This window comes from Eulemur rufifrons, chromosome 7 (genome assembly GCF_041146395.1).
Source record: "Eulemur rufifrons isolate Redbay chromosome 7, OSU_ERuf_1, whole genome shotgun sequence".
Classification (NCBI taxonomy): Eukaryota; Metazoa; Chordata; class Mammalia; order Primates; family Lemuridae; genus Eulemur; species Eulemur rufifrons.
In genome coordinates, this window is record NC_090989.1 from 63407347 (window position 1) to 63421469 (window position 14123).

Consider the following 14123-nt stretch of genomic DNA (forward strand, 5'->3'; position numbering starts at 1 on the left):
TTCTAGTACATTCACAGACTTATAGAATGTTAGAGCTAGAAGTATCTTTAAAGATCTACTAATCTCATGGCCTAATTCTATAGGAAAGGTTTGGACAGGAGAAATGACTTGTCCAATTCTTCAAGAAACCTTTCTATTTCTAGGATTAGGATGCTAGGTGTTGATTAGAAACTACTGCTCTGATTGCCATGTCACCTACTCGTGACTGGAAGTGAGACTGTCAGTTGCTAAAGACAATTGCCAACTTTCTTACATCACACAAAGAGAAGATTTGAAAAGCCATGTTAATAGGGAATAATCTGGAGAGAAATCTGGCAGAGTTTGGCAGATTTTTTGTGTAAAGCAAGTATTGGCAGATGAGTCTCTTCTTGGGGCTGTGAGAATGAAGGTATTAGATTCCAACCCAACGTCTCCTACATCATTCTTACTGGAGTACCACAAGAACATATCCACGACGGGCAGTAGCTGTTGCCTACTAATACCCACTTCCCCCTTTTTTCCTGATTTTGTCACAAGGCTGGTAAAGATCACTTTATCTCAGGGAGGGTGCGCATAACTCCAGCCCCAGGGAATGAAGCAGGAATTGCCAGGGACTGGTGTAAGCAGGGACGTATGACCCAGTTCTGCCCATGAGACCTAAGGAGACGTCTGTGGGGGAGGACTTCCTTTCCTGAATAAAAGGATAATATTTTCCCAGGAGACAGCCTTCTGTCCCTTCACCCATTTGCTTTCCCTCACAACCTTCGACCTGGAACATGGATGTGAGGCCTAGAAATGAAGATGATAATATAATATGCCAAGATCAGGGGAGCAGAAAATCAGAAAGAACTTGGATAACTTCGTGTTAGCATTTTCTCCATCCTGAACTGCCAAACCTCAGACTTCTTTTATGAGATAAAGCCCTAGTTAAGCTAACGTTAGATTTTCAGATACTTATGGTGGAATGCATTAATTGATATATATCCTTTTTAAAAGAGAAGTGATATTGTAAAATATACCTGTAATTTAGATTTTAATTTTATTCATAGAATCTAAAATAAAGGCAGTAAATAAATGCTCATAAATGAGTGAAACTGCCCCACTTGTTAAATTTCTCTTTCAGGGCACGGTATAGAATTGCATATGCTTGCTTTTTATTATACAAGGTATCACTGTTAATAGTGCTATAGTGGGTTGTATCGAAGCTTCTGATATAATTTCAGACTTTAAAAACCTAGATTAGAGTAATTAGAGTCTCGAGGGCCCCCATAATCTAGATGATGTAGCATCAGTGCTCTTAACTACACACTACACTGCCTCACAAAAGCATAAATTTTGTGCATAGTTCATACTTTGTGACATAATTATATGAAGATAATAGCTAATATTTGTGTATGTTCACCATGTGCTGAAAAGTGTTAATGCATTTCTTATTTAACCCTCACAAAATCCCTTGAAATATATCATTTCCTTTCAAACAAGGAGGTAAGGCTTAGAGAGGTTAAATTACTTACAGCTCCTTCAGCTGTAAAAATACAGTCTGGATTCCAGAGCCTCTTTTCTTAATTATTATTTCTTTTTTCTTTTTTTTTTGAGACAGAGTCTCACTTTGTTGCCCAGGCTAGAGTGAGTGCCGTGGCGTCAGCTCACGGCAACCTCAAACTCAAGGGATCCTCCTGTCTCAGCCTCCCGAGTAGTTGGGACTACAGGCATGCACCACCATGCCCGGCTAATTTTTTCTATATATATTTTTAGCTGTCCATATAATTTCTTTCTATTTTTAATAGAGATGGGGTCTCGCTCTTGCTCAGGCTGGTCTCGAACTCCTGAGCTCAAACGATCCGCCCACCTCGGCCTCCCAGAGTGCTAGGATTACAGGCGTGAGCCACCGCGCCCGGCCCTTAATTATTATTTCTAAAAAATAAAATTAATGGATAATGGTAATTTATATATCAATAACCTAATAATTATATAAAAAATGTATCAAGATCAAAATACCAAAAAAACCCCAATATGGATAATAGCTACTTGTTATACAATGTTGCTTATGTGATAGATTCTGTTATAAGCAATTTACTTGTCCTAACTCATTTAAACTCACACTATGAGGTAGCTACCATCACTATCATTTTACAACTGAGGAAACAGAAACTCAGAGAGGTTAAGTAACTTATTCAGGTTCACACAGCTAATAAGTCGTAGAATCTGAATTTGAATCCAGGCAGTCTGGCTCTAGCATCTGTTCTCTTAACTACACACTATACTGTCTCACAAAGGCATAAATTTTGGACACACCTCAGATTTTGTAATGTAATTATACAAAGTTGATTATAGCAGATTGAAGGCTAGCTGATCACTAAATGTAACAAACAAGTTTAATTGCCAACACTCAAGTCTATTGTTTGCATATTAGTAGTAGTAAAGTGTCTTTCCAGAAAGACACAATTTCTTTCAAATCCAGAATTTTCAAGTGATGAAAGTTCGAAATCCTTCATCACTCTAGAAAATCACAATATAGAAATTGCACATTAACTTTCAACTTATATAGAGTTTATATCTATATAAACTCTTAACTTCTTAACTTGCCTCTCCTCCTCCTGCAACTCTCCCTGTGCCCACCTGGGCTCCCTTGCAGGGCTGTGCTTTCTGATGGGAAGCAGTGCCCCTCCCTACTTCTGAAACCTGCTTTTCCTCCTGGGTAAGTCCTTACTCCATATCCCCCAACCCATTCCATTATGTGTTTACCTAAAAGTCGGGAGCTTTAGGGATTTTCACTTCCTTTCTGTAGACCCTAAGAAACCCTGATTTGGCCAGATCCGGTGGCATGCACCTGTACTCCCAGCTACTCAGGAGGCTGAGGTGGGAGGATCCCTTGAGTCCAGAAGTTTGAGGCCAGCCTGGGCAACACAGCAAGACCACATCTCTAAAAATATATATATATATACACACACACACACAGACACACACACACAAATAAATAAAACAAAAAAACCACACTTGATTTGGACCAGACTTTGAGGTTGGAAACAGGGGTGTTTTGGATACTGATTTTAAATTTCCAAAACAATGGTCCTTAGCCTTGACTGTGCACTGGAATCACCTGAGGAGTTTCCAAAAAAATTCTATATTTGGGTTCCATCTCCAGGGTTTTTAATTTAGCTGATCTGGGGCACACCCTGGGCCCTGGGAGTTACAGAAGCTGGTAGGACATCCAATATACAGCCGAAGTTGAGAACTGCGGGATACAATATAGAGCAGGGTTTCACAACCTCAGCACTATTGACATTCAGCACTCGATAGTTCTTCACTGTGGGAGACTGTGATGTGCATTATAGAGTGTTTATAAGCATCTCTAACCTGACTAGATACCAGTAGCACCCTCTACAGTTATGACAACCAAAAATGTCTCCAGACTTTGTCAGATGTCTTGGGGTCAGGTGGGGGGACAAAATCACCTCTGTTGAGAACCATTGGTACGGAGCCACTGCTAGTAGCCTAGGCTTTTGAGGGAAGCCTGTCAGAATGAAAAAGAGAAGGGTGGCTGTTATTGCACCCTTCTCTAACAGGAAAATATATAAAGATGCCAAGAGGATTTGGCAGAAAACCCTCCTGTCATTGGAGGAAACTGTATCAGGATGTTTTGCTCTTTAAGGTTTTCTAAGAAAAGAGATGGCATATTTCTTGGGAAGCATGGTAGAGGAAGGCATCTTAGGGAATTAAGGAAATGATACAGGAAACTTTTTAGCTGACCTGAGGCATAATGGAAGGACACTGAATCTTTTTAAAATTAATAGAATGAGCAGTCTAGCCTCTACGAAATATTGTCTCCATCTAAGGAGTTGCTGCCAGCAGTGGGGAGGAAAAGTGCAAGGGATTGGGTGCTAAGGGGATGTCCACCCAGAATGTTGCATTAGCCCTCGCAAGGCTTTGCCACGAGACTGATAACAGAGGAGCCAAAACGGGTGAGAGCTGAGGTGTGCATATAGGAGTAGGGTTAGGATGTGCTCATAAAGGAAAGCCTGGGGTTTGTGAATAAATAATCTAGTGGTTGACTTAGTTGAGAGAAGAGTCCAGGAAGCACCCTAGGAGAGTAGGGAAGTGAGAGGGAAGGGAAGGACTTGAACAATGGGTGCATTATAATAATAATGATCCTGCCACTGTGGGTACTTGGCGCACTCGGTCCCTCTGGGAGCTGCAGAACACCAGGGCAGCACATGAGCCTCAGAGGTACAAGGCAAGAGAGCTGCCGTATTTATCCACTAATTCTCATTTGTCATGGGTTGAGGGCTACATCCAAGGCCATTCATTCCTCGGTACATTTGCTGAGGTTTTGGTCTCAGGCAAAGAGTTACCAGTGATGGCGACCGAAAGCCGCCAGTTGGTGCCAGATGGTGACTGCTGATGGGATATAGGTGGGCCACTGGCAGCTGCTGCTACAGTAGTCAATTTTAAAACTTATTTAAAAGTATTAACTGCTTTGCAGGTTAACAATGTTTAATTTTTAATAAAAACTTTTTTAATATTAAGGAATATTCAGAAGGCATGTCAACCTCTGTCACCCTCAAAGATACCTTCACCTTATTTTTTGAGACCATGAAATACCATAGCCAGAAACACAGCAGTTGTCCATCCCTGTCTCCAACTTCTCTATCCCTCACCCCTTACATCCAATCCACCAGTGTCCTCACACCTCCATCTCTGCTGCTACCTCATTAGTTCAGGACAATGACATTTTTTGCCTGAACTATTGCAATAGCCTCCTCCTGAGCTCCCCACATTCACTCCTCTTTCAGTGCCTTGAGCCCAGACGGTGTTTCCTTAGAATGCTCTTCCACCTCCTCATCCCACCCCACCCCACCTCACTCTTCCAATGACTTGTTCTTCCCTATCCTTTAGATTTGGCTAAACATCACTTCTTCATTGAAGACCTTCCTCTCTGAAGCTTTTTCCTAGCTCATACCCTGTTTTATTTCATCTCAATCCCTGTTTGTTTTCTTCTCAGCATGTTTCACAGTTTGTAATCATTTTGTTTATTTTGTCTGACTCCCTCTCTAGAACGTAACCTCTGTAAGGGCAAGGCCATGTCTACCTCCTTGATCACACTACTGTATCCCCAGTAGGGTTGCCATATTCAGCAAATAAAAATTTGAATTTCAGGTAAAACATTTAAAATTTTTTAGTGTGTGTCCAAGTATTGTATAGGACATATTTAACACTAAAAATTATGCATAGTTTGTCTGAAATCCAAGTTTAACTGGGCATCTTGTACTTTATCTGGCAGTCCTAGTCCTTAGGCCCTGACACATACCTTACTCTCACTACATATTATTGAATGAAAACTTGGTAGCAGCATATCAAAATTGCTACTAGGGCAACAAAGTGGGAGAAATGTGCTAAAACTACAGAACTGATGTAGTGACAAGCATTACTTCCCATCATATTTCTGCTCTGATTTGCCTGTCTTCTCATGCCAAGAGAACCTAATCAACTGACACCCTAAGTCCTGGGAAGCCTAGTACTTGGAGGGATGCTGACCACAGGTAGGGAACTGTTAGGTACAGCTTTCCACACAGTACTGCCTCATTTTTGTCATGGCCCTGTGCTCAGGCCTTGATCTTTGGCCCTGATCTCTTTAAGGGGAGGGGCTGCTTCTTACTTTTCAACCATTCCTCTCTAGCATCTTGCTCCATAGCTGGTAGTAAGGGCTCAACGTGTGGTTAAAAATGGATTGATAAATGAGTTACCAGCACTGAGGAGTTTCCTAGGATGTGGGGCTTTCATTTAAAAAATGGAGGCCATCCTGGGCAAATTGGGACAGCTGGTCTCCCCGAATGAATGAACGATTCTCACTTTTTGTTGACTGGATTTCTTGTCCAATATCATCGTATTGGCTGTTACATGACTACCAAGATTAAGCAGTCTGTTGGCCTGACTCCTCATCTGTTTTAGGGTGAAAGCTGGATGTTTGGAGTTCTGCTGACCCCCTAAACCTCCTCAAGCTTGGATTGGCTCCTAAGAGCTTGGCTGTGGCTTCAGCCTCAGCTCAGGGTCCTAATGCTTGGCCTGTTCTTCCTTGAGGCCTGGTCTGATGGTCTCTAGTAGATGCCTAGACTTGTGCTCCTAGAAGGAAGGCCCACAGGCCAACAACATGAGAAGGGGTCCTGGCCTTGGTCCAATCTCATGTGCAGTCCTGGCTGCTATGGGTCTGTGTCATCAAGACAATTATGACCAATTGTCACTTGCACACAACATCAGCAAGTATTTATTGAATAACTAAGGTGACAACCATAGAACTTTCCAAATGTGTTTCTACAAATCAAGTTCTGAGTTCCTTGACTATGAAAAGTAAGTTCTCATTTTAACCAACTCCCTCCGCCCATACTACCAGAGGACATTCTCAAGGAAACCGCACAAATCCACTCTTAATTATGGTAGTGATGCTCCAGTCTCAATTAGGTTCTGTTGGGTTCCTGGAATTTGGGGTGAAGTGGCTCTTGAGAGGCTCCCAGCACTTGTAGTAGTTTTTGTCCAAACACCTGGAGGCCTCGAGTCCCCACCTGGTGACGGCCAGACTTAGAGAAGATTCAAACATAAATGCCTGGAAGAGATGGAGATGAGGATGAGAAGGAGGAGGCGAGGTATATAATAAACACATTTGATTAGATCAGGAGAAGGTATGGGTAGGCAGAATCTTTGAATAATTAGTCATGTGTGCTAGTTTGGTGAGGAGAGCAGGTTCAAGCCCACGTTCTGTCTCTAGTCCTACCACGTATAAGCTGGTGAGACCTGGTGTAAGACCCCTGACTTCTCAGGGCCTCAAGTTTCATTCTGTAAAATAGAACTGGGCATTAAGCCTCACATTGTCCTCATAGCATTATGGAGTTAAGTTTGTTAGATCCAAGGGCAGAGGTGAGAGAATCCTGGGAATATTTATCTTCTCAGGGGACATCACTTACTGTGGCTATGTCCTTGTGAGGAAGAGCATACTCCTCATTTTTCAGAGGAAGTAACTAAGGCTCACAGCTGGGAAATGACTTGCCTAAGTTGACAAATCAGGGCAGAGCTGGAATTTGAGCCTGCTTTTTCAGTACCCTGACCAAGAGATGAGCTTGGAAAAGGAAAAGGAGGAAAAGGGGGAGTGGGAAGGAGAGAAAGGAAATGGCAGGAATGGCTGTAGCACTTTCAAATGCCATATCCCAGAAGGGTTTGAATGATGGATGTTGCTCTGTGGTCAGGAGGTTTTTATTTACAGCAGAAAAAATATGCAAATACTCTGTGCATCTTAGAAATTCCAGCTTCATCAAATGTCGATTTTCCTACCCACTGTGGCTTTTAAAAACAAATACAAAAAACCAAACTAAAAAATTCTTATATGCTCATACTTGGAAATTTAAAAAATTATAGAGAAGAAAAAGGAAAATAATAGAATTCTCTTGTGACACAACACAGAGCACCCACATTAATGTTTGGCATCTAATACGCCTGTACATTAACTTCTTTTTCCCTAAAAGAATGGAGATGAGGATCCCTGCCTGGCTTCCATGACAGGCTGATGAGAGGACTGGATGAGATGACGTGGTAGTGCTATGCAAGTTATAAAGCACTATTCAGACAGCAGGGTCATTATTATGCCCGCTATTATTGCTGTCTCTTTGCTGATTGCTTCTTAGGGGACTTGCTGTCTGACTAGGGTAAGAAAAGCCCCATCCCAGCTGAGCTTTGAAGATAGTATTGTATCAAGTTAATCACTCCAAACTAGAAAAAGGATAAGGCATATAGATAGACCTGAGTCTAAATTATACAATGAGAAATGGTGAGGAAGATTCAAAGTAGGTCTAGATAAAATTTTGAATCCTCCCCACTAGGTATTTTTGGCCCCCTGGATACCCAGGGTCTCCCATCCTCCTAACACCTCTACATAGGAAGCTCTTTCTCACTAGTACTCCAGGTCTTAGACATTAACCCAAAGTCTTTTTCCTCATAGGGACAGCCCTGTCCTCTGCCTCACTGATGTAGAACACAGGTACCTGGTGATATTGACTACCCAAAGCCAAGTTGGGGCACCAAAGCTTATTGAGTAGCATCTCTGAGCTAGCCTCCAAGAATGCATCTCTAGGAGCCTTCAGAGGCAACAGCTTAATTGAGGTTGTCAAACCACATCTCACTGAGATGTAGGGGTTCTACAGAAACTCCACAGAGGCCTTGCAAGGAGAAATAGAGCTGAAGCCAAACAGATGGGACTCTGTGTACCCTCCCCCTCCAAAGGCGCTCCACCAACCCTGCCCTGGGGTTGAGACTGAAAGCAAACTGCACAGGAAAGATGGACAGATAATGCTCACTGCTTAAGTAGTTTGCAAGCATGGAGTCAGGCAGGTCTGTGTCACAGATGTTAAACCAGGTAGCCTTGAAGGCATTTGCTTAAAAATGTAAAGCAAATTGCATATGATTCAGCATAACATCACTCCCTGTGGTCCATAAACTCTACCTCCAAGAATGCAAAAGTAAAATAAAATCAAGTACCACAGCCAACTACAATTGTGTTCAGCCTCAATGTTTACAGGCTGACATGAGGAATACAAAACAGGCTTTAAATCCCATCAGTTTCATCCATGCCAAAGCAGAGCAAAGGAAAATGAGAAAACAGCTGAGAATTGCTGCTCATGAGCCCTGACTATAGTAAGGCAAAGGCTTCCTGACCTCCCCTTGGCTTGAGAAACTGGCTGAAGGTGACAGCTTGCCTCTGCTGCTAGTGTGGCCCTAGAGGATTACTTCAAAAAGCAGAAGACTCTGAGACACAGCATATATACAGGGCTGCATATAAAATAGGAAGACCTTTCATACACTATTAATAATATTCCCTTACACTTGAACAGTATTGGACAGTCTATAAGGCTAACTCACAGCGATCTGCTGGGTTGGATACCATACCCATTCTACAGATGGGGAAAATGAAACACAAAGAAGTTAAGTGACTTGTTCAAGGTCACACAGAAAGTAAGAAGTAGGACTTGAAGCCAAGTCTGACTCCAAGTCCAAAATTCTTTCTATACTACCACACCAGGAGTCTAGAACACACACCAGGGTGTGTGCATACACACGTGTAAACACACATATAGACACACAATTCTCCTCTTTTGACTCCTTTTCTGTGACTGTGGAGAAATAAAAAATAGTCACTCCTCTCATCAAAGTTGGGGAGCCCAGAGGCTAGCAGAGCCTAGCATTTAACTTGCTCACCATGGTGCCATCAGCAATCCTCTCCGGTGCCAGTTTGGCCTTGCTGGCCTTCTCAAAGCAGTCGGCATCAGGCCCATGGGGGGTCATTGTGCTGTGCAGGCTGCCTCCTCCTGGCAGGAACCCCCCTTGCTTTGCCTCATAGTGACCTCTGATGAGTCCCATGAATTCACTCATGCAGTTTCCTGGGAAGGTTGAAGCAGTGTTATTTTTCTTTTCCAAGGCAAGACCAATAAAACACCAAGACCCCTCAAACATTATTTCTGCAGAATGCCAAGAAGATAGGAGAATCTAATACATTTTAGAGGATTAATAAGGAATACAACTGACAGAAGAACAACCATAAAATATTCATCAGTGTGTCATTTTTGGTAGGCAAAGCTCTACTACTGCATTGTCATGTGGATTATCAGGGATCTTGCATTCTACAACCTAAGAAATTAGGCTGGATCTAAAAAAAATCAGGACTCAGACAAAATAATCATTAAAATGCAAATCATAATAAGGAGCATATGTATTAATACCCTATTATCTAAGCTTACAGCCCCGTATCTTCTCTCCCAGATCAGAACCCCTTCCCAAATAGCTCCATTTTAGTACATGGCATCACCATATTTCTGGTTCCCAATCTAGAAAGCAGAAGTAGGGTGTGAGTGTGTGTGTGTGTGTGTGTGTGTGTGTCTTGACGGAAGGTGATGTAATGAAAAGAACCCTAGAGTTAAAGGCCATTATCAAATGATAATCTATGTGTGAAAGAACCTTGGTATCTGTAAAACACAGACAATAAATGCTATTTATTATAACAAATACTATTTTTTTATGTGAATCTGATATCATCTTATTCTTCTGTTCTTCAAAATGTCTTTTAGATTTGTTTCTTTTTTACATTTACATTGACATCCTATTCAGAGAATCCTAAATCTTAAAATTAGAATGGATCCTTACTTTTCTACTCAATACAGAAGAATTTTCTATATCATTCTTGACAGATTACTTCCTGGGCTCTGCCCACATGTGAATGAAAGCTCTCTACTCTACAAAGCAACCTATCATATTATCGAAGAGCTCTGGGTATTAGAAAGTTCCTTCATATATTAAATGGAAATTTCCTTTTATGTAAGTTAAATTCATTGGTCCTAGTTGTGCTTTCTGGGGTCACACAAAATTTGACAAAAATCACCTTGCTTCCACTTTTCCAATCTTATGCTTGTTGAAACAAAGCTCTTTTTTAGAACAGCAATACATTTAGAGCAAGAATTAAAGAAATATAACCCCTGAGTAAATGTAAGTACCTTTCCATCTCCATCCACCCATCTACCCATCCATCCCTTCATCTGTCCATTTCCCACTTCACCCATCCAGCCATCCAACATACATAATTAGATATTGTGCTGGGTACTGTGATACAGAGATGAATAAGAAATAGCCTGTTTAGACCAGTGGAACACAACAGAAAATCCAAATATAGAACCATCCTCATATAGTCACCTAATTTTTGACAAAGCAGGAAAGAATATACTCTGGGGACAAGAATCCCTATTCAATAAATGGTGCTGGGAGAATTGGTTAGCCACTTGTAGAAGACTGAAACAGGACCCACAGCTTTCACCTCTCATAAAAATCAAATCACGGTGGATAACAGACTTAAACCTTAGGCGTGATACAATCAGAATTCTAGAAGAAAATGTAGGAAAGACTCTTACAGACATTGGCCTAGGCAAAGAATTTATGAAGAAGACCCCCAAGGCAATCGCAGCAGCAACAAAAATAAATGAATGGGACATGATTAAATTAAAAAGCTTCTGCACAGCCAAAGAAACAGTCACGAGAATAAACAGACCACCTACAGAATGGGAAAAAATTTTTGCATACTACACATCAGATAAAGGACTGATAACAAGAATCTATTTAGAACTCAGGAAAATCAGCAAGAAAAAAATCAAGCAACCCTATCAAAAAAGTGGGCAAATGATATGAATAGAAACTTCTCAAAAGAAGATATAAGAATGGCTAACAAACATATGAAAAAATGCTCAACATCCCTAATCATCAGAGAAATGCAAATCAAAACCACAATGAGATATCACTTAACCCCAGTGAGAATGGCCTTTATCAAAAAATCCCAAAACAACACATGTTGGCAAGGGTGTGGAGAGACAGGAACACTCATACACTGCTGGTGGGACTGCAAACTAGTGCAACCCCTGTGGAAAGCATTATGGAGGTATCTTAAACAGATTCAAGTAGACTTGCCATTTGACCCAGCAATCCCATTACTGGGCATATACCCAAAGGAAAAAAGGTCATTCTGTAACAAAGACACATGTACCCGAATGTTTATAGCAGCACAATTCACAATAGCAAAGATGTGGAAACAACCCAAATGCCCATCAATACATGATTGGATTAGTAAGCTGTGGTATATGTATACCATGGAATATTACTCAGCTATAAGAAATAATGAAGATACGACATCTCTATGGTTCTCCTGGAGAGAGTTGGAACCCATTATATTAAGTGAAGTATCCCAAGAATGGAAAAACAAGCATCACATGTACTCACCAGAAAATTGGTTTCCCTGATCATCACCTAAATACACATCTGGGAACGACACCAATCGGATATCAGACTGAGGTGGGGGGTGGGGGAGGGGATGGGGGTATGCCTACACAATGAGTGCATTGCGCACCATTTGGGGAATGGTAACGCTTGAAGGTGCTGACCCGGGAAGCAGGGGGTGGGGAAGGGAGGGATATATACCTACATGATGGGTGCAACGCGCACTATCTGGGGAACAGACATGCCTGGAGCTCTGACTTGGGGGGAAAGGCAGTACACGGGCAACGTATGTAACCTGCAATTCTGTATCCCCCATAACAATAAGATGAAATAAAAAAAAAAATTAAAAAAAAAAAAAAAAAAAAGAAATAGCCTGCTTAAAAGTACTTATTGTCTGTCCTGGGAGAGTGCTGAGAGTCCAAACTGTGGACAGAATAGAAAGATATGGCACTGGCAATCTTTGCAAACTCAAACATTTGACATGATAAATGCCTGCCTTTCTTGCTTACATGTGAAATACAACCAAGTGTCAAAATACTTTTATAATCAATGAAGCAGCTACAACCACCCTGCCCAGAAAACAAAAAGTCACTGCAGGCCCCTACAAAGCGAGTGAGAGTGTGACAGCTCCTGCAGAAAAGGTAAGATCCAGACCATAGCTCTACTCGTTTCTCCATGAAGTGGAAATAGGAGAAGCACATGTAAGCATAAAGTGTCTATATTTTAAGAACAGTTCTGCTCATAATTTAAATTTGTTGTCACGCTCCTTGCTCTAGTATGTGTCCTCAGGGTCACCTTCATGGCTTAATTTTAAGAAGAAAACAAGACAGAATTCAGCTTTGATCTGAATATGAATTTAGGTAGCAATGAGTTTGGTGATGACATTTCTACATCATTTTCTACATTTCAAAGGACAGTGGGAGGATGGGCCTTGCCTTTCTGATTAAAGCTGAATCTACTTGACTAAGGTGCATTAAGATGACTGGAGGCAATATTTCTACAGAAATAATTCCCTACTTCATAAAGTCACATCAAAGTAGCAAAGATTTTGAATATTGCTAAAGCAATATTTTTAATATCTCTGGTCTAATTTCTAACTTGAGTTCTGTATTTTTTTTTTTCCAACTAACTCAGGGCCACCATACCTTTGTAAGATCTACCCGGGGGCCAAATTTACTTTGAGAATCACTAAAAAACTGTAGGAGGAATCTCACAAGGCCATTTGTTTCGGGCAGTCCAAACTACAAATCAAAATTAAAGAGTGGGTAGAGCACCTGTAACATAGTAGCAAGCTTGTCTGTCCCAGTCAGATCACTGTATTATTCCTCCACCCAAGTAGGGCGATAAACCCTAGGCCAGTGTTTCTCAACATACAGTCTGCAGATCTCCTGCATCAGAATCCCCTGACTTGCTAGTTAAAAATGCAGATTCTGCAGTTCCACCTCAATATCAACCAATAAACTCTCTGAGGGTGGGCCCTGAGAACAAACTTTTTAAAAAAGGCATTCTAAATGATTTTTATATTCCCTAATATTCTCAAAGTGAGGTCCCTAGAACAGAAGCATCAGCATCACTGGGGAACTTGTTAAAAATGCAAATTCTTAGGTCCGATGCTGGGCCTACTGAAGTAAAAATTCTAAGTGTGGGGCTTAGTAATCTGTATTTTAGCAAAAGCCCTGCAGGTGACTCTGACACATGCTAAAATGTGAGAAGCATTGCCTCAGACACACAGAGTAAGCTCACTACAAGAACAATAGCGAAATATTGAATTATTTTATTTTATTTATTTATTGTCTTTGAGACAGAGTCTCTATCACCCGGGCTAGACTGCAGTGGCATCATCATAGCTCACTGCAACCTCAAACTCCTGGGCTCAAGAGATCCTCCTGCCTCAGCCCCTTGAGTAGGTTGGGACTATAGGTGCACACCACCATGCCGGGCTAATTTTCTCTACTTTTAGTAGAGATGGTGTCTCGCTCTTGTTCAGGCTGGTCTCCGACTCACAAGCTCAAGTGATCCTCCTGCCTTGGCCTCCCAGAGCGCTAGGATTACGGGTGTGAGCCACTGCGCCCAGCCTCAAATATTGAATTATTAAAGACTAGCATGTGAGGTGCAGGCTGTAAGCCAGGGCAATTCTCTCTCCTTGACAATAGTTCCTCTAGGGCAGTGGTCACTAGCCTTTTTGACACCAGGGACTGGTTTTGTGGAAAACAGTTTTTCCACAGACAGGGGGTGCAGGGGGAGGAGGTCGCTGCCTTGGCTCCACCTCACATCATCAGGCGTTCGATTCCCTTGGGGAGCAGTAACCTGGATCCCTCGCATGTGCAGTTTCGGGCCCCTATGAGGATCTG

At 41.7% G+C, this 14123-nt stretch overlaps 1 protein-coding gene across 1 annotated transcript in view; it reads right to left on the reverse strand.

The window, feature by feature from the left end:
* Positions 1-6126: 6126 nt before the first annotated feature.
* HGD (homogentisate 1,2-dioxygenase) overlaps positions 6127-14123 on the reverse strand; it is a 43405-nt gene continuing 35408 nt past the window's right edge. The window contains exons 13-14 of the mRNA XM_069475104.1: positions 9217-9398; positions 6127-6577 (exon numbers count right to left, since the gene is read on the reverse strand). Of these exons, the coding sequence (XP_069331205.1) occupies positions 6428-6577; positions 9217-9398 (332 nt within the window). The 3' untranslated portion in view covers positions 6127-6427. The remainder of the gene's footprint in view (positions 6578-9216; positions 9399-14123) is intronic.